Source organism: Garra rufa, chromosome 5 (assembly GCF_049309525.1).
Source record: "Garra rufa chromosome 5, GarRuf1.0, whole genome shotgun sequence".
Taxonomy (NCBI): domain Eukaryota; kingdom Metazoa; phylum Chordata; class Actinopteri; order Cypriniformes; family Cyprinidae; genus Garra; species Garra rufa.
Window position 1 is genome coordinate 42,617,846 of NC_133365.1, and position 20,700 is coordinate 42,638,545.

The following is a 20,700-nucleotide window of genomic DNA, read 5'->3' on the forward strand; positions in this document are numbered from 1 at the left end:
TTGAAGCGAGACTGGGGTTAGAGCTCACAACACTTTTAATCCAGAAAATATTTTGTGATAACTACCCCTGTTTTCTCTACACTATTTAACAGTATTATTATTATCATTATTTTATTATTATTATTAATATGTGACCATGGACCACAAAACCAGTCATAAGGGTACATTTTTTGAAACTGAGATTTATACATCTGATACATACATATACAGTACATCTGAAAGCTGAATAATTAAGATTTTCATTGATGTATAATTTGTTAGGAGAATCTGAGGGTGCAAAAAAATCTAAATATTGAGAGAATCGCCTTTAAAGTTGTCCAAATTAAGTTGCTAATCAAAATTTAATTTTTGATATATTTACAGTAGGAAATTTACCAAATATCTGTATGGAACATGATCTTTACTTAATATCCTTATGATTTTTGGAATACAAGAAAAATCGATAATTTTGACCCATACAATGAATTTTTGGCTATTGCTACAAATGATTATTTTTTTTTTTTTTACATATTTTAAATAAAATATAAAGGCACATTTTATAATTAATTTATCTTTAAAATTAAAGGGACAGTTCACACACAAAAAAAAAAAATCTGTCATGAATTACTCACCCTCATGCCATCTTTGTCTTTGTTCATCTTTAACACAAATTAAGATATTTTTGATGAAATCCAAAAGCTTTCTGACCCTGCATAGACAGCAACGCAACTGACACGTTCAAGGCCCAGAAAGGCAGTAAGGACATTGTTAAAATAGTGAATGTGACATTAGTGGTTCAATCGTAATGTTATAAAGCTACGAAAACACCTTTTGTGCACAAAGAAAACAAAAATAACGACTTTATTCAACAATTACTTCTCCTCCGTGTCAGTCTTCAGCGCATGTTCATGAGAGTACCACGATGCTTACATGTAGTGCTGATGTAGAACGTCCATCTTTCTTAGTTCATCATCTATATATTCTGGTTCAAATAAGTAATGCTGGGCAAAAAATGCAAGTCATCCTCTCTGTCAAAATCTTCAGACAGCCTGTTTTATGTACAGTGTGCATCTTCCAGAGACACGGAAGAGAAGAAAGGGCTGAATAAATGTGTTATTCTTTGCATGCAAAAAGTATTCTTGTAGCTTCATAACATTACGGTTGAACCACTGATGCCACATGGACTATTTTATGTCTTTACTACCTTTCTGAGCTCTGAATGTGGACGCTGCATTGCTGTCTACTCCAGGTCAGAAAGCTCTCGGATTTCATCAAAAATATCTTAATTCGTGCTCTGAAGATGAACAAAGGTCTTACAGGTTTTGCATGACATGAAGTTGAGTAATTAATGACAGAATTTTCATTTTTGGGTGAACTATCCTTTTAATTTTATTACATTTATTTAAATGTTATGTGAAGTTATTATAATTCATGCCTATTTCGTATGTCCAGAGCAAACGGTTCATGCAGAGACCTCATCATGTGAGTACAGCGGAGCATCATTATCTCTGTAGTCGTGCTGCTAGTGAGAGCTTCATCCATGCACTTAGCTGCTTTACAGAATGGCAATCCAGTAATGAGTGAATAGAGCTTGACTGGTAGATAAAGCAGATTACCAAGCTTGCCCTCTGTGTCGGGAATACGATTAACTCACAGCTCGTGATCCCGCCTCGCTGCTTTTTAGACAATTGCAATTACTGTAATGTTGTACTGGTTAGTGTGTGTATGTGACACAACCAGCCCATCTCAGCTATTAGAAAATGCATGAAATCCTAATGGAATGAGATTACAGAGGAAGAACGGATGTCATGCAACAGGGCATTTTGGGTCATTTTTTTATGTGTATGTCACAAATGATGAGATTAATGAAGCAGATGATGCATCAGTGCATCAGACTGTGAATGTTTTCGAGAACAAAATGCCCAGAACATTGTAACAATATCCAAACTGTTGATGTTTTGTAATGCCTTATGTCACAGGCTGTTTACATATGAAATAGCGTTCTCTATGTGGTAGCTACCAATCACAATATGTGATGCCATACTGTTAACATTCAAAGGGATGTTCTGGGTTCTATACAAATTAAGCTCTTTACAAAAGAATGTTGTAGACATTAAAATACACACAAATTAGCTAAATAATTACAGACTTAATACTTTAATATACTAAATTTGATTGTGTTAACTAGAGTAATAGAATGAAAACTATGTAAAAACATTCACAATATTTAAATACAGCAAAAACTGTAAAATTTTAAATCATTTTTACTATTTAAAATAACTTTTCTATTAGAATATATTTTAAAATCGAATTTATTCCTGTGATTTCGAAGCTGAGTTTTTACCATCATTACTCAGTCACATGATCCTTCATAAATCATTCTAATACTCTGATTTGCTGCTCAAAAACATTTATTATTATTATTATTATGTTGACAGCTAAGTAGTTTTTTTCAGGTTTCTTTGATGAATAGAAAGTTCAAAAGAACAGCATTTATCTGAAATAAAAACATTTATCATGTTACAAAAGATTTATATCAACTGACCAATTTAAAGCTTCCTTGCTAAATAAAAGTATTATTTTTTTAAATTCTAAAAATGTTACAAAAGCTTTTTATTTCAGACAAATACTTATCTTTGAATCTTTCTATTCATCAAAAAAAATCCTGAAAATACAATAAAATATACTTAACTGTTTTAAATATTGATGATGATAATAATCATGATAATTATAATACATGTTTCTTGAACAGGAAATCAGCATAATAGAATGATTTCTAAAGGATTATGTGACACTGAAGACTGGAGTAATGATGCTAAAAAATTTAGCTGTGATCACAGGAATAAATTACATTAAAAAATATATTCAAATAGAAAGCAGTTATTTTAAATAGTTTTTTCAGTACTTTGGGTTAAATAAATTTAGGCTTGGTAAGCAGAAGAGACTTCTTTAAAAAACATTAAAAATGTAAACATTTTAAAAAAACTTTTGATTGGTAGTGTATAGCAATTATGTGTTCTTTTTATTAATAAAAAACTGCATAATACTTAAAAAATGTTTGAACTACCTTTATATGATGCTTTGCGACTTTAAAATAAATATTTTAATTAAAAAAGGTCCAGAGCAAAGTCATATATATCTGGTTGTGATTTTACTGTTTGGCCACTAGATGGCTGTGTTTCAATGTTTAAACATTTTGAAAGATAGTCCTTTTTTGAATCAACAGGATCAAGAGATTTCAAATCAGTACTTTAATTTCTCAAATTGTTAGTACTGGAATTAAACATTAAGATGTTTGAACATCTTTCTCTTTTCAGCAAAGTACATCGGCTGTTATGTTGATGACACACAGAAACGGGCTCTTAGAGGGGTTTCCTTTTTTGACTACAAAAAAATGACTGTCTTCCGTTGCCAGGACAGCTGCGCTGAGAGGTACGTCAAGTGAACCGTTTTATCCCCATGTGCAAGAACGCACACATTTGTAGCATGATATAAGGACTATCTTTTACCTTGTGTTGTTTATATACTTGCTAATGATGTTTCTGTGCCCTAACCACAAACCACAAGTGTGTTAAAACTTTCTTTGTGGTGATAAGCAGGTAACTGTTTGCCCACAAATCAAATGATATAAATTTTTGCTATCCTTGTAATGTTTGTTAAAACTTAACGCCCATGCTGTCATATACAGAACACGAACATACACATTCAGTCATCATAAACATGTAATTGCTCTCACCCTGGAGTTAATGACCCTTAACTGACAAACATGAGTTATTCAACACTCATTACACTAATCGAATTCCCTTGACCCTTAATAAACTGAGAGGGGAGGGTTATCAGATATGCTGTTTCCTCTGATAGCCATGTTTCATGTCTTAAAGATTTGTGATTTAACATGAACTCTCTTTAGGATGTGCACTCACAAATGTTTTTAAGCAAAAAGGGATAGTTCATCCAAAAATGAAAAACATTAACTCACCCACATGTCTTTCCAGATCTGAATTAGTTTATTTTTCCTTGGTATACACAAGAGGAGATACTGAAGAATTGCACTGATTGTTCTTTTCTGTGGAATAGCAATGAATCATAACTGAAGCTGTCAAATTTGAAGAATGATGCATTAGCGTAAGTCAAACTAAAGCATATGATAATCAGTATCAACTAAACTTTTAAATCTGGGCCCGTATTAACAAAACATTTTATCTTAGCACTAAGAGTTCTCCTAAATAGCAGCAGGGGCGCTGCTCGCAATTTTGAGCCCTATGACAAAATATGAGGTTGGGCCCCCCCTACCACACCAAAGCAGATCTCTGGGGGCCCCTAAAGGGGCGTGGGCCCTTGGAATTGTCCTAACTTTCCCCCCCTTAGCGGCGCCCCTGAATAGCAGTACAAGTTTTTAGCTACAGAGTGTTCTCTTAAAAAACATTAACAAAGCTGTTGAGACAAACTTTTACCAAGGAATAAAGAGAAGTCTTAAGAGTAAGGGCAGGGTTGACCTCGTTGCTATTGGTGATTTCAGCATGCTTGCTAACTATGCACACCGAGATTGGCTGATAGGGGTCTCTGTCAGAGATTTGTTCATAGATATATTATAGAGCATGATATTTTGTTGCCATATTCAAATAAAGTTTAATTTTTTGCCACATTCAAATAGAGATTTTAAAATGCAGGCTTAGTGTCAGTAATTAAACAAGTATGTTCAGCTGATTTTCAGCCTTTTACATATGTGCTTATCATAAACAGAACGGAAAAATCATGGCTGATAGTAAGATATGCAATCTTAAAAGAAAACCAAACTGGATGCAAGTACAGCTGTTACTTCTTGCCCAACTTGTTAATAAAAACAAGGATATAATAAAAGGAAAATTTGGAGTTGGGATAACCTCCAAAACCAAACAATTTGCTTGGGAAAACAAATAAATGAGTGTGAATTTTCTTAGAATTTTGGTACTAGGAGCAACTCTTTGCACTAAGATTTTTTTGTGAATACGGGCCCAGATCTTTTTAATGAACTGGTTGATTAGTGGTTCTCAACTTTTTTCATTGTCCACATCAGTATTCAAAGGCCCCAGAGCCTTAGTTTTGCTTTCAAAACTTCTTTTTATCTGTTGACAATCCTAGTTTCTCTACATTTAAAAAAATGAGCTTAACTAATTAAAAATAAATTAAAAAATGAGCTTGACTAATTAAATTAAACTCTTTTTTTATTATTAAAATTAATGATTCCAGATGATGTTTTGAGAGCTGAATGCGCTCTTTATAGTCTCTAAATTAACATTACATTCTAGTTGTTGTGTTGTACTGCTAAGCAATATTGTTATGGAGTGAGCAAGACAAGAGACGTGCGGATCCAAATGCGAAGCTTTATTTAAAGACGTGATCAAAACACAGGCAAGGTTTGACACCAGCAAACATGTATATTGCGGTCAAGACACAAGAGTAATCCAAAGACAGGCGTGGGTCAATCAATGGCGAATGTAATCCAAAGGGCGAGGCAAATGGGTAATCCAACAAACAGGTTATGGTGTAGATGAGGTGCACGGCACAACAAAGGGATAATTCAAAACAAGCAATAATTCCAGGACAGGCAGCAAACAGACAAGACTAGATAAACAGGCAAGGATACAAGACTCGGGAAAACAGGCAAAGACCAGGACTAGACTAGACTTGGTCTAAAGAAAACTCGGAATGGCTCTGTAATGCAGCTATCGGCAAAACTAGTGATAAGCGCTAACAATATTCGGCTCTGAATAGGACTGTGCAATATTTAAGAAAAATTACATTTGCAATATTTCAATCATTTCGATGTATTGCACAGCCCTAGTCCTGAATGATGGTTAGGGCCTTGTATTTGTAGAATGTCTGATTGGCTGCAGGTGAGAGTGTAATCAGTGCAATGGAACATGAGAAGTGTAGTCCAGGGGGATGTGTAACAGTCTGTGTAGTGTGAGAGTCAATATAAATGGAAGATGGCCTCGAGCAGACGGAAGACCACAGACAGGATCTGTGACAGAGCCCACCCCCCAAGGAGCAGCTTCCAGATGCTCCAAACACTATACATTCCTGGAGAGCGGTGGAGCGGAGGCGGGACAGAGACTAAGGCAGGACCGGCAGAGCAGGGAACCAGGGCGGAGCATAATGGAGCAGAGAACCACCAGAGAAGAGCAGAAGTCCACCATGGCACGGTTGACCTCCATGATGGAGCAGGTGGGATTGTGGACCTCCACAATGGAGTGAGAAACACCCATGGCAGAGCAGGCCGATCAGGAAACCAGAGTTGAGACTGTGACCCTGCAGGAACTGAAACATAAGAAACAGACAGTGTATTTACAGTCCCAAGGACCATGGTAGGAGTCACAGAGAGTTCATTGATCGTCTCCTTAGTAATTAATGAACAGTTCACAACTAGACTCATTGACTGAAACTGCCAAGAAAGTTCAAAACCAAATTCAACAGCAGAATCCAGAAAGACAGACGGTTCAAAATTGGGTGTATTAACTAAAACTGAACTGGTTGACCGTTTTCATAACCAAATTCAGTAACTGAAAGTGGACAGGTGATTAGTCCAACATCAAAGACATTGACTGAAACTAGACTGGTAGACATTCCATAACCAAAATCAGTAACTGAAACTGGACAGGTGATTCATTTAAAATCAAAGGCATTGACTGAAACTGGACAGGCATACAATGCGTACTCAGACACATTAATAGACACTGGACAGAAAGATTGTTTAACAGACTCACTGACTAAAACTGGACTGACAGAGGGGTAAAAATCAGGTTTATTAACTGAAACCTAATAGGCAGGCAGTTCCAAACTGGATATATTGGCAGAGATAAGGTGAACAACAGACTGTTTAAAAAAAAGAACATTGACTGGAAAAGAACTGACAAACAGCTCATTGTCTGATACTGGGCAGGAATAGACAGGTGATTCAACATCAGGCTTATATAAGGAAATGGGACTCACAGATAATTCAGAAACAGATTCATGAGTTGATTCTGGATAGACTGACATTTTGTAATCAGACTCATCAGTTGTGACTAGATGGACAGACAGTTCACAATGAGCCTCCATGGCTGGTTCAGAACAGGACGAAAGTTCAGAAATGGCCTCCTCAGCCAGTTCATAGCAGGAAAAAAGTTCTTAAGCGGCCTCTGTGGCCAGTTCTAGACCATGCAAGAGTTCACAAGTGGCCTCCATAGCTGTGACAGGACAGGCATAGAGTACACAGAAAGCCACCTTGGCCGGGACAGGGCAAAAAGAGAATTAATAATGGGTGCCACTACCATGACCAGAGCTGAAAAGAATGGCGCATCCTCAGGAGGTTCTGCAGCATACACCACCACCTCTGGAGAATCTGGATTGGGCACCACCATCTCTGGAGGTTCTGCGGCCTCAACCGCCACCTGTGGAGATCCTTCCGTGGATGTCGCTGGCTCTAGAGATTCGCTGTAGTGCATCAGCCATGGGGATTACTTCTGGGACAGAAGAGTTTGTGAGTGCTTGTTTAGGGATACCAGCTGCACGTGCTGGCACCAGCGGTGGATCCTCCATGCTAGATGCCAACCTCTGATGCTTAATGACAGGTTCTATTGACAGGACTGTAGAGGGTTGGGGTAACACAGCCATGACAGCATGTGGCATTGGAGCAACAGCTGTGAAGTGATGAGACTCTGGGCGATCAGTTGTGACGTGACTAGGCTCTGGAAGATCAGCTGAGACGTGACAAGACTTTGGACGATCAGCTGAGATGTCACAAGTGCTCTGGACGAACGGTTGAGACATGACGAGACTCTGGATAATCAGCTGAGACGTGACGAGACTCTGGACGAACGGTTGAGACATTACGAGACTCTGGACAATCAGCTGAGACGTGACGAGACTCTGGACAAACGGCTGAGACAAGACGAGACTCTGGAAGATCAGCTGAGATGTGACGAGACTCTGAAAGATCAGAGATGTGACATGACTGGACGAACATTACAAGACTATGGATGAACAGCTGAGATGAGACGCAACTCTGAATGAACAGCTGAGACGAGACATGACTCTGGAAAAACAGCTGAGATGAGACATGACTCTGGATGAACAGATGAGATGTGATGATTAGGGCCTTGTATTTATAAAATGTCTGATTGGCTGCAGATGAGAGTGTAATCAGTGCAGTGGAACATGGGAAGTGTAGTCCAGGGTGATGTGCAACAGTCTGTGTAGTGTAGTCTGTGTAGATTTTTAATGTTTTTAAAGAAGTCTCTTCTGCTCACTAAGCCTGCATTTATTTGATCCAAAGTACAGCAAAATACAGTAAAAAGCTTCATTTTTTGCATTATTACTCCAGTCACATGATCCTTCAGAAATCATTATATTCTAATTTGCTGCTCAAAAACATTATTTTTTATTATATTTCAGGTTTCTTTGATGAATAGAAAGTTCAGAAGAACAGCATTTATCTGAAATAGAAATTTTTGTAATTATAAATATCTTTATCATCACTTTTGATCAATTTAATGCAACCTTGTTAAAATAAAAGTATTAATTTTGAAGCTTTTGAATGTTATAGTGTATAATGTTACAAAAGCTTTTCATTTCAGATAAATGTTGATCTTTGAAACTTTCTGTTGATCAAAGAATCCAGACAAAAATGTACTCAACTTTAAATATTGATGATAATAATAATAATCCAAATTTTCTTGAACAGCAAATCAGAATATCAGAATTCTTCTTAAAAAACATTAAAAACCTTGCTGTTCACACGTTTAACTGGTAGTGTACACTGGTAGATAAAGATTTTGTAAACAGCAGAAAAGCATGCGGTTTATTGTTCTAACACTTGATCTGATCTGCAATTTTCCTTTCCTCAAATTCAGAGCTGGACAAAAGTTCTACTGTTTTGCTTAAGAAATCTGTTTTGATTCTGCTGATGCACTGGGTGAAAAGTTAAATTTTTTAAACACTCTTTGAAAGAAAGGTTTTGCCTAGCCTCTTAAATATCATGGTTTCACAAAACAGCGTAAAATAATTTGGTGCATTTTGATATGTGCAACTGTGAATTGCACTGTGCTAAATCTAAAACATTTGACTGGTCCATAGAGTTACTGTGCTCTCCAGTTCTCAACCTCCCTCCTCTCCAATTATTTTCAGATTTTTATAAAATGTGAGAACTTTTTTTTTTCATGCTTTCCTTAGTTTAAAAGCTTCAGAGAGTTGTTGTCCATAACACAGAGGTGAACTTGAAGCACAAGGACAATTTTAACATGCATGATTTTTATCAGAGGAGGACAGTTAAAGGAATGTCTTTCTTCAGTTTCGGGCTCATTCTTGTTCAAGCTTTGTCTTCTCCGAATCTCCTCAATATGGATGGCAGCAGTTCCAGCAGTTCTCAGTGTATTTAATGACTTTTTGGAAGTCATTAAGAAGTCTTGAAATGTTTTATGATCTAATTAAATGATTTAATTTTTTTCTGCTTTTGCATCTTTGTTGCATCACCGTTCATTGTTATTTCATAGAAATACCAACCAACCTGTTTTTCCCACAGTTAAAAAAGAGATGCAGGTTTTAGGATGAGAAAATGATTTGGGTCAACTATTATTGTTGCTTTTCACTTTTTATTCCTGTTGGCATTCTTGTTTACTTCCTCTTTATTCAGTTCCCCATCCGTACATGCTTCCGTTTGATTCAAAACATCGATCTGTGTTTTAAAAAAAGACACTGAAAGAGAAAGACGGAGGAAAAAGGATTGAGGGATTTTGGTGTCAGAACTTCTTTTAAAGAGTTACAGAGCGATTTTAGAATGAGTCCACACAAACAGCACATCTGTTTGTCCTCAGTGCTATGCTCCCACTCGTTTAAGAACTGCTGCCTGTATTGAGGAGATTAGGGGAAGACACAGCATGAATAGGAATGAGCCAGAAACTGAAGAAAGACACTCCTTTAACTGTCCTCCTCTGATAAAAATCATGCATGTTAAAATTGACCTTGTGCTTCATGTTTTAAAGGACAGCTCTGTGTTATGGACAACAACTCTATTTTAAACTAGAGAGTCAGCTTGAGAAAGTTCTCATATTTAAAAAAAATATCTGAAGATAATTGGAGAGGACGGAGGTTGAGAACTGGAGCGCACAGTAACTCTACTGACCAGTCATATGTTTTAGATTTAGCTAAACCTCAAACGAAGGCACAAACTGCACCAATATATTTTACGCTGTTTTGTGAAACCAGGCCAGGCAAAACGTTTCAAAGAGTTTTTAGAAACTAAACTCTTCACCCAGTGCTTCAGCAGAATCGAAACTGATTTCTTAAGAAAAACAGTGGAACTCTGAATTTGAGGCAAGGAACATTGCTGATCAGATCAACTGTTAGAACAATAAACCGCATACTTTCTGCTGTTTACAAGATCTTTATCTACATCCACACCCATGTGCACCACACACTGTAAGGTGTCAGTATAAAGAAAACTGTAGTACACTTATACTCCCCCTTAAACAGTCTGTTGAACTTTACTATCCCACCAAAATAAGTGGGATCATACAAAATGCATGTTGTTTTATTTAGTACTGACCCGAATAAAATATTTTCCATGAAAGATGTTTGCATATTATGTGACCCTTGACAACAAAACCAGTCATAAGGTTATTTTTTTTTAATTCGATTTGTACATGAATAAATAAGCTTTCCATTGTATGGTTGGTTTGTTAAGATGTATGGTTTGTTAAAATAGGACAATATTTGACTGAGATGCAATCTGTGCAAAATAATCTAAATATTGAGCAAATCGTCTTTAAAGGTGTCCAAATGAAGTTCGTAGCAATGCACATTACTAATTAAAAAAAAGTTCTGATATATTTATGGTAGGAAATTTACAAAATGTCTTCATGGAATGTGATCTTAATATCCTAATTTTTGCTTGTAGCTATTTCTACATAATCGTGCTACTTGTGGTCCAGGGTCACATATAGTCCACAAGAGAAAATAACAGTTGAAAAAATGACCCTGTTCAAAAGTTTACATACACTTGATTTGTAATACGATGTTGTTACCTGAATGATCCACAAGTTGTTCATGAGTCCCTTGCTTGTCCCCGCTGTTCTTCAGAAAAATTCTTCATGTCCCACAAACTCTTTGGATTGTAAGCATTTTTGAATCCTTTCCAACACTGGCTGTATGATTTTGAGATCCATCTTTTCACACTGAGGACAACTGAGGGACTCATATGCAACTATTACAGAAGGTTCAAACACTCATCGATGCTTCAGAAGGAAACACAATGCAATAAGAGCTGGGGGTGAAAACTTTTGGAATTTGAAGACCAGGGTAAATTTAGCTTGCGTTGGAACTATAAGTATGTTCAGTAGCTCCTGAATGGCAGTACAAAATGACTGGCCTACAAAAATAAATCTCATTATGACATGTTATTACTAGTGCTGTCAATCGATAAAAATAAAAAATAAACTAATTAATCACACATTTTTTCTGAAATTATTCGTGATTAACCACAATTCCACCTAACATTAAAGTTTTCAAATATGCTTTTGTAGTCCAATAATTTCACATTCAATATTCAAATCAGTGTAGAAACAACATAAAGACAGTATATTTGTTTAATGGCATCTTTTTTATGTCTGAAGGTGAGTACCACTGACACCAATACTACTGATGTCTCCATGAAATTGACTTTTTTTTCGTAATATTTAACCATTGACTATAGCCATTCATCATTAAAGTATAATTGAGAGCTATCAATTTTAAAATTTATTAGACTTGAAAAAAAATCACAACTAATATAAGTGAACTTTAAACATCTTCACATGAACCCATTATTTACCTGTGCTCTTCAGCAAGTAGGAAATACAATGAAGTTGAATTTAATAAAGTTATCAAACACTAAATTCTAAATTAAATATAGAAGAATCGTTAAAGCTGCAAAAGTAATTTTTTCCTCTTGTTTTTCTTCTTTTGTTCTTTTGAAATCACAGCATCTGGGTTATTAGCTTATTTGGCTGCTATTACTTTAAGAGCTGCCGTGGCTGAACGTAATATGGATCTGACATGCATTCTCATGGATTCATAGTACTTTAAATATGAAATACATGCTACAGCATGCTGTCCTATCTGTGCATGTAATCGAAGAGTAATTAACTGCCTATTACCAAAAGGTTTAAATTTGGAACTGATTGATCGTAGTCCTCACTGATCTGAGCATATGCACCTTAGTTTTGAGTAAATATTGGCAGACTTATCTATGTGTTCTGGTTTGTATATGCCCAGAAAAGTTTATTGTACAGTTTCTATTATCTCTTTCTGTTTGTGTAAACATTGTTTGCATTTATTTTTGGACACTTTTATTAACTGTAATAGTGTAGAAAAGAATCAGCAATTGGAACAGGATGACAAGCAGAGCTTCATATTGCATTTCTTCATAAGAACCATACCTCAGCATGCTGGAACACTATCTGGCATTCCAGTGCCCTGACATTGCAATGAATGGAATAAATAATATTAATGTTTTCTTTCCATCCTGTGTTTTTAGGGGTTATCTCTATGCGGGTCTGGAGTTTGGAGCTGAGTGCTACTGTGGCCATAAGATCCAGGCGCCCAACGTGTCAGAGACTGAATGTAGCATGGAGTGTAAAGGGGAGAAGAGTAACCTCTGTGGAGGGCCTAATCGACTGTCCATATATAGACTGGAGCTAAGCCAGGAGTCGGCCCGTAGATGTGAGCATCCTGACACACACATACACTTACACATGCACGCACATCTTCAAGCTCACACTCGCATGTATCTTGACACAGATATGTCTCAACACTGATGCCAATCTCAAAAGCGTAAAGGAATGTGTGACTTTAATAGATAAGACCAGCTAACTTCTTAAAAGGAAATTGGGTAAGCCTATGTGTTAAGTTTCATTTGTTATTATTAACTACCTTGATTGACTGGCAATGAACAATACTTCTACAGCATTTATGAATCTTAAAGTTAGTTTCAACATTTATTCATCTATTTTAAATTTAAAAGGATAAATTCGGTTGATTGTATTTTTCATATATATTATCCTAATGTTTAAGACCTTAATGTTAAGCTTTAGCAGAAATTGTCTGTCTTGTTCACTTTTAAGCTATTTTTATAATCAAAGCATGGCAAGAGCATGGACAAAATAGCTTCCCACCATCGAGCTCTCGGGGGAGTGATTATTTGGAATGATTTCTACTCTTTTCCTTCTAGTGATTGCGGAAAAATTCTATTACTTTGTTTTTTTCTCCCTATCCTCCTACTTCCTATATTTCCTATTTATTTGTGTTTATTTATTGTAGCTTTGAAAACTTTTGCCAGTATTGTTTAACTCCTCCTGACAACATCTGCTTTTATAATAAACTATAACTAAAAAAAAAAAATCATATCTTTTTCCAAACCTGTATGACATATCCTTCACTTATTTCCTTATGCCTCATGTAACAAACAAAAAATAGCTTGGGCAGAAACTTGTGACATTCCACCCTGTGCGTCCTGATTAAGCACTTTTCTCATGTGACAGGATGTCTGTGTGCGGATGAGAGGTTATGTGATAAACACTGAAAGTAAATACAATAGTTGTGCAGGAACAACTTGGCCTTTGATTAAACCATTGTGGGCTCAAGGATGTCTTAAATCAGTTCATAAAAGACCATTTCCACTAAGTGCAAATAGTGTGAGATACTATTTAAAGTTCCCAGCCGAAAAAAGTGCAATGTCCTTGAAGTTGCTTCTTAAGATAAAAAACTTAAATGTGCTATTTTGGGACGCCATGAATATGATCTAAATGTGGTAACTAAAATGTATTTTGTTACCACTTGTAGTACACTTAAACCCGTCTTTCATACACTAATGGGTTCAAGTGGTACCTAAATACATTTTCTAAATACAAAGCACATTTTAGTTCATATTAATGATGTCCCAAAATAGCACATTTGAGTACACTTAGATGCTCTTGAGATTATCTTAAGAAGTCCTAAAGAAAATTTTTAGTATGTTAAGTACTGTAAAATTTGTGTGTAAAAATAGAGCACTTTAGGAACATTATAAAAGTGTACTTTTTTTCACCTGGGTTCAGTGTGTTGTTTCTTGTTTTTACAAGACTTATTTATTTGTTTTAGATGGGAGTGCTATCTTTAAAGGATGTTTCAAGAGGCCAGACAACGTGACCCTTGCGCTTCCTGCTAGTGGCATTATTAAAAACATGTCAGTGGACAAGTGTGTTGACATGTGCACAGAGAAAGTGAGTATGCGTGCATGACATGCATCTGGTCTCTCTCATAATACTGTGTTATAGGCTGTCCTACATGATCTCTTTCTTTGTCATAGGAATTCACTCTGGCAGCCTTGGCTGGTGAAAAATGTCATTGTGGATTTCCTACTCCTCTGTTTACTCTGCACGAGCGTGAGGATGAGGAACTGTGTCTCCAGCGGTGTGCAGGAGAAGACTTTGAAAGCTGTGGAAACAATGACTTCTTTGTAGTATACCAGACCCAAGTTCAAGGTAACATTAGCTTGTTTGGGACAAAACATTGTGCTCAGGCCAGCCCACATGCACAATTTTTTTTCTTGAGCATAAGAACAAACATGTCAGGTCACTATAGAAGCACAAAATACAGCTCTGGTTGTGCTGTATCAGCATGCTCAGTCTTCACTGTGTTTTAGATGTGTGATGAGCTCTAAGCTCATGTGGCTGCTTATCACTTATCTAGGTCGACCCCTCACGTTTGCTCAATTCACACTTCCTCTACATTTCCTCCGAGTTTACTGTGAAAGTCAAAAAAAACCCGAGACCCTTTGTTACAGTTAGCTTTGGTTTCAACAATGGTCAAAGGTGGTGGCTTCATCAAATGTGGCATTAAATTGATAGAATATATCATGCATTTACAGATATCTACAGATGATTTCGGTAAATGCATGCTTGTGACACTAAAATGGCGCAACTATCTTGCTGTGCAAACAAACCGCTCTTCCGAAATGCACAGAAACATGAACTCGGCCACAAAACCACATACGATTACTTAGTTGACTTTGAGGGAGGGAGAAATGCCAGTTTTTAAATGTCATGAAACCCTGGGTTCAGCACTGGTTAGTTCTTACCACAGTTTTAAAATATGTTGCTTGAGTCGTGTGGTGCATTGCTTAGAGGAGGAGATAACACAACAGTGTCTTTAGATTTAGAATGAGTTAAAAGTTGAAAGCATTAAAGCTTCACTCAAATGCACGCTGCACTTCAGTGTTACATGGAACAAAAATAATGTACGTAGTTTTGTAAAAATTCTCCCCACAATAGCAGTTAGACATTCCTTAAAGGTACACACAGATTTTTCAGACTTTTAAACACATTTACCTCAAAATGGCCTATCTACTCACACCATGTAGCTATGAGAGAGAGGGAAACATTAATATTTTTGAATCATAAATGTAGGGGTGCAGTTAAAATAGGTCTCCAATCGACTAAAACATACACTGTTTCAGTTGTGGCATTTACAAAGAAAATATAAAAGAATCAAAAATATACTTTTAAAAACAACAATGAAAAAAATATATATTTTAATATAATTTTCACAAGTTGAAATTTAGAGGTTAGGGTTCAGGACAGCCACCTCTCAATTGGAAGTATCCAATAAATTATGAATATATATACATTAAGCTTATTGTTACTGTGTGTTGATGAACATGCAAGAAGATGAAGATGAAGGTTAACTGTTTTTAATAATTCCACACAAGGTGTAATCCAGACAGGGCAGACGAGGGACTAATGACAAGACACACATAAACCAAATGACATGATTAGACATGATTGACTTGGTCAATGAACACATGAGGAATGAAAACAAAAACTCCATGAGGTTGTGACACTTACTGATATTTTAAATATTATTGTGGGTTTCAATAGATAATATAAGGATCTTAGTAAACATCTATGATTTGAATACTTAAATACTTTTTAAATGTGTTTTTGGCCCATATAAGAATGCACTGTTACATTTTTATTGACTTTTGTAGTTTATTTTTTGACGTTTGTATAAGCCATTTGATCACTTCCTTGAAGAATATGTAAAGGCCAGTTACACTCACAATGTGTCTGAAACTTAAGGTCTACAGAAGGTACGCAGTCTCACAGTTAGAAGTCTCTGTCATAGGAAATCAACACATGCTGTTGGGAATAGTTGAGCAAAGCATCTTATAGGATAAGGACACTCAGGTGTGAATGCTAACATTGTCTTTTAGTGCAACTCAAACACCTCTGTTAAAATCTCAAAAAAAATGTAATTTACAGTTTTAGGACCATTTAAAGAAATGTTTTTAGGTTAGGGAGTCTAATAATCATTGCAAAAAACCTTTTTGACATTTTGACTTATAATTTTGTTTATTTTGATTAACATTATCTGTGCAAAGTTAAAAGTTATGACCTCAAAGGCACAAGAACAACAAAGATAAGGTTATTTTCAGCTTTACACAGATAAGGTTAGTTACAGAGCAAATTTATTGCTCTGTAACTATGTTCACACACGTCATCTCATTTCCTCTTCAGTCTAATAGTCATCCACCCTGTGGTGCAAATTCTGAATGGTCATCATGTAATGCTTCAAACCAAAATTGAAATCTAAGCAAGTCAACATTTGAAAAGACTGAATCAGATTGTTTTCAAGAGCAGTTTCCAAGTTCAACTTGTCTGACTTCTAAGGCGGCAACAAACTATTATTTTGATAATCAATTAATCTAACCATTATTAGGCCAATTAATCAACTAATCGTCAAATATTTCACTGATTAATCAGTATACTTTAAATGATTACTCAGCTTATGCAGTTTTTTTAACTAACTTAATCTAACTTCACACTGAAGAGGTGCTTTATAACAGAAAATCAAGTTGTTATTCTAACTGAAAGCAACACTGACTGTGGTTTTTCGTGTTTGATACTGTGAAGCTGCTTGATTTAAGGCTCTCTATTGCATAATGTGACGTGACTGGACTTTACTGGAATACTGAAATAGCCTTTCCTTGATAATCAATAAAAAGGTGTCACTTACTTCAGTTCATCTTGATCTCAAAGTTCTTTTATAATCAATGAACTTCTTATTTACATCGTTAGAGTGAGAGGATTTTGCAAGCGTGCAGAATTTTTTTTTTTGTCTATAGGTGAGTGAAAACAATGGCCAATCACAGGTGTTCAAGAAATCAACAGATATGTCTGTAATTGGCTACTCTGCTTACGAAAACATGTAAATAGAATCTTTGCCGATTTCCAGAGCACAAACACAAATACGCACTGGAGCCTTTATCAAATCTGTTTCGCCAATATCCTATTATTGCAGTTTTAACTGAGGGAGACTACTCCACAACTAAAATATTTGTGCCGTTGTCTGTAATGTCGACTTACCGTTTCAGCCCTACTCACTTCATCAAAATAGCAGCATATGTTAATGGTGATGTGGTTCTGTTTATTACACCACTCAAACCTAATCGAGACATTTTACCTGTCTTTTACAGAATGTGAAGATTCTGTAATTTGAAAACTATTGTTTTTGCAGTTTTGAGTCTACATATTGTAGCTTTGAGGTATATGCTAATATACTTGTCAAGCAATGACATGGAAACTTTAATATATACAAACTTCTGGCGTGAAACTCTAGATGGTGCAGTCCGATAGATCTAACTCGATCTGATATAATGACATCATTATCACATAGCACAGCTGATTGGTTCTCCCCTGTATCGGTAGCCAATAAGTTCGCTGCTTAACATTCAAATATATGACTAGTGCTTGCTGTAGCAGTTTGCGGCGTGCTTCAGAAACCCTCTACCTTCCCCAGCTCCACCTGTGTAGATGCAGCAGCAGTATTTCTTACATGCTCACAGCAGCATGTTGTGGATGTATTGGCAGTTATAAAGTCTTGGTACTTGCTCTGCCGCAGCAGCAGCGTAGCAGATCTATTCCGCCAAGACCAAATACATTAACATTGTCATGTACATTACCATACCATTCCTTCCAAGAGTTGTCAGGATGGAACTTACTTTTGGTTTGAGACTCGTTCTCCTTTATCTTTACAGATAATCGTTGTATGGACCGACGCTTTTTACCTACTCGTTCCAAGCACCTAGCGGCACTAGCTAGTTTCCCAGGAGCAGGGAATACTTGGGCCCGTCACCTTATTGAGTTGGCTACAGGTTACTACACTGGGAGCTACTATTTTGATGGCTCACTGTACAACAAAGGTTAACTTTACTTTTTATTCTCCATAAAGCCATCTTCTTGTCTCTTGCTTGCTGATGGCCTATTTCTCTGTTTGATCTCTCAGGTTTCAAAGGAGAGAGAGATCACTGGCGCAGTGGTAGAACCATATGTATCAAGACCCATGAGAGCGGCAAGAAGGAGATTGAGGCCTTTGACGGCAGCATCCTCATGATCCGGAACCCTTATAAAGCCCTCATGGCTGAATTTAACCGAAAGTATGGTGGCCATATTGGATTTGCCTCTCAAGCTCATTGGAGGGGGAAAGGTAAGAGATGAGAGCTTGTTCTAAAGCTGAGTGATCGCTCTATTTGGTGCCCAAGACTAACAGCAGTACTAATTTGCATGTAAATTGTCTCTGTTAAAGAGCCAGAAATTAACGCTTGCTGAAAATGTACTCACCCTCAGGCCATCCGAGATGCAGTTTCTTCATGAGAACATATTTGCTGAAATGTAGCATTGCGTCATTTGCTCACCAATGGATCCTTTGTAGTGAATGGGTGCCGTCAGAATGAGAATTTAAACAGATGATAAGAGCATCACAATAATCCACAAGACATCCACTTGACTCCAATCTAACTATTTATGTCTTGTGATGTAAAAAGCTGTGTGTTTGTAAGAAACAAATCTTATCACTAAGGCATTTGAGCTTTAAATGATCACTTCTGGCCAATATACCCATCAGTAATTTATGAAAATGGATAATAATGATTATGTCCTATACAACTATTAAATCTTTTGATGTAAAAAGCTGTGTGCTTGTAAGAAACAAAATCAATAATTAAGGCAATTTGAACTTCATTGAGTCTGGCCAAAATACTCTTCAGTAATTCATGATAATGCATAATAATGATAATAAGTAATATATTAAAACAATAAGACCTTATAATAGGGGCTTTTGCACCACATAGTTCTACAGTAGGAACTAGCCAGCAGGGTGGTTTCTAGAAAACCAATTTCTCCCTCTGGCCATTTTCCTGGTTGCATTTGCACCAGCCGCAGGAACTGAAGCAGTCGACAGTCTTTATGCACGGCATTTACAAACATCAACAACTGGTGAATAAAGCACGCCGTGACTGGAGCTGCTGGAGATGAAATGTTAAATGACCACCAAATCTTTTTTCAAGTCGTTACGTTCACTTCAGCAAAACATAATATTATTACTAAATATAATAAATATTACAGAAACAGAAATGATTAGTTCATCTCTTGAGTCTTCAGGTTTGAGTTATTCGTTCTTTTATCACATGCCCGTTTATCGCCTCAGTATCTTATAACAAACATTATATATTAATATATTATATTAACTGTATGCAGTTATTATATGTAGGTATGTTTGCTATATCAAAGTAATTTTTCCTTATCATACAGATAAAGTTTCAAGCCTCTTTATAACCGCATTGAGTGTTAACTATCATGACAGAAAATTCACACACTGTAAGAAATAAAAAAAGCTACAATTTGAGACAATTTGAATAGCATCACATAACTGTAAATGTGTTTGTAAGGAAGGTTGGGAATTATTAACTAATTTCTGTATCCAATACTGCTGTCACGTCACATGACTAAAGGACGAGCGACTCAAACACGCAAATTTGAGAGGTGAACTAATAATTTTTCCTTCTGGTACAGACTGCATAGTGTCTGTGGGGCTGTCACGGAATGAACAAACAACTCAAACCCGAACCCAAAAACTTGAAAGAAGAACCAGTAGGATGTTGCGCATGCACAGTCAACACAAAATAAATCCCTCCAAATCCCTTTCTGAGGCGACTCAATGTTCCTGAGTCATATTAAAGATTTGTTCAAATTGAACAAACCGCTAATGAACGACATATCACTAATCTATGGACCTTTTTTCCCATTTCCGGGTTTCTGAGCAGCAGGAGTCATCCTAGTTGGGTTAACTTCGAGAGCAGTGAATGGTAGAGTACCACAAATATTAGTGATCGACCGATATCGTTTTTTTTTTTTTTATATATATATATATATATATATATAACCGATACCAATTACTTCCATGTATGTGCCCGATAACCGATAAGCAGAACTGATATTTATTTACTGTTTTTGACACAATGATTACATCACCACTAAACTGAACAAACCATTTTATTTATAACAATCACTCTCTCCTTGCATACAAAATAAAACAACAAAATAAACATTTTATTTATAAAAAGCATTAGCAACACTAAAATTAACAATAAGCTAAATAAATATAGAATGTCCTTTTTAAATGGACAAAATAAATAAAGGACAGGGGAGTCAACTTTGCAGAAATGTTTTTAAACTACAGTTTTAGTAGGTTTATAAGCAGTATAATATTATAATAGTATAATAATATCTGGAATATTGGAATATACCAAACAAAACATATTTTATTGCATTTCAAAACTGGTATATCAGAATTCTTAACAACGTGTTTGTCAGTCTAGATTACAAAAAGCCTGCTGACAAAGCGCTGTTT

The 20,700-nt window shown here is 36.1% G+C and overlaps 1 protein-coding gene across 2 annotated transcripts in view; it reads left to right on the plus strand.

The window, feature by feature from the left end:
• wscd2 (WSC domain containing 2) overlaps positions 1-20,700 on the plus strand; it is a 60,638-nt gene that overhangs the window by 36,645 nt on the left and 3,293 nt on the right. The window contains exons 5-11 of one of the 2 annotated variants that reach the window (XM_073841094.1): positions 1,432-1,461; positions 3,297-3,411; positions 12,512-12,696; positions 14,113-14,234; positions 14,321-14,495; positions 18,050-18,214; positions 18,298-18,498. In XM_073841094.1, coding sequence (XP_073697195.1) covers positions 1,432-1,461; positions 3,297-3,411; positions 12,512-12,696; positions 14,113-14,234; positions 14,321-14,495; positions 18,050-18,214; positions 18,298-18,498 — 993 coding nt within the window. The remainder of the gene's footprint in view (positions 1-1,431; positions 1,462-3,296; positions 3,412-12,511; positions 12,697-14,112; positions 14,235-14,320; positions 14,496-18,049; positions 18,215-18,297; positions 18,499-20,700) is intronic. The other variant, XM_073841095.1, reaches the window with a different exon arrangement.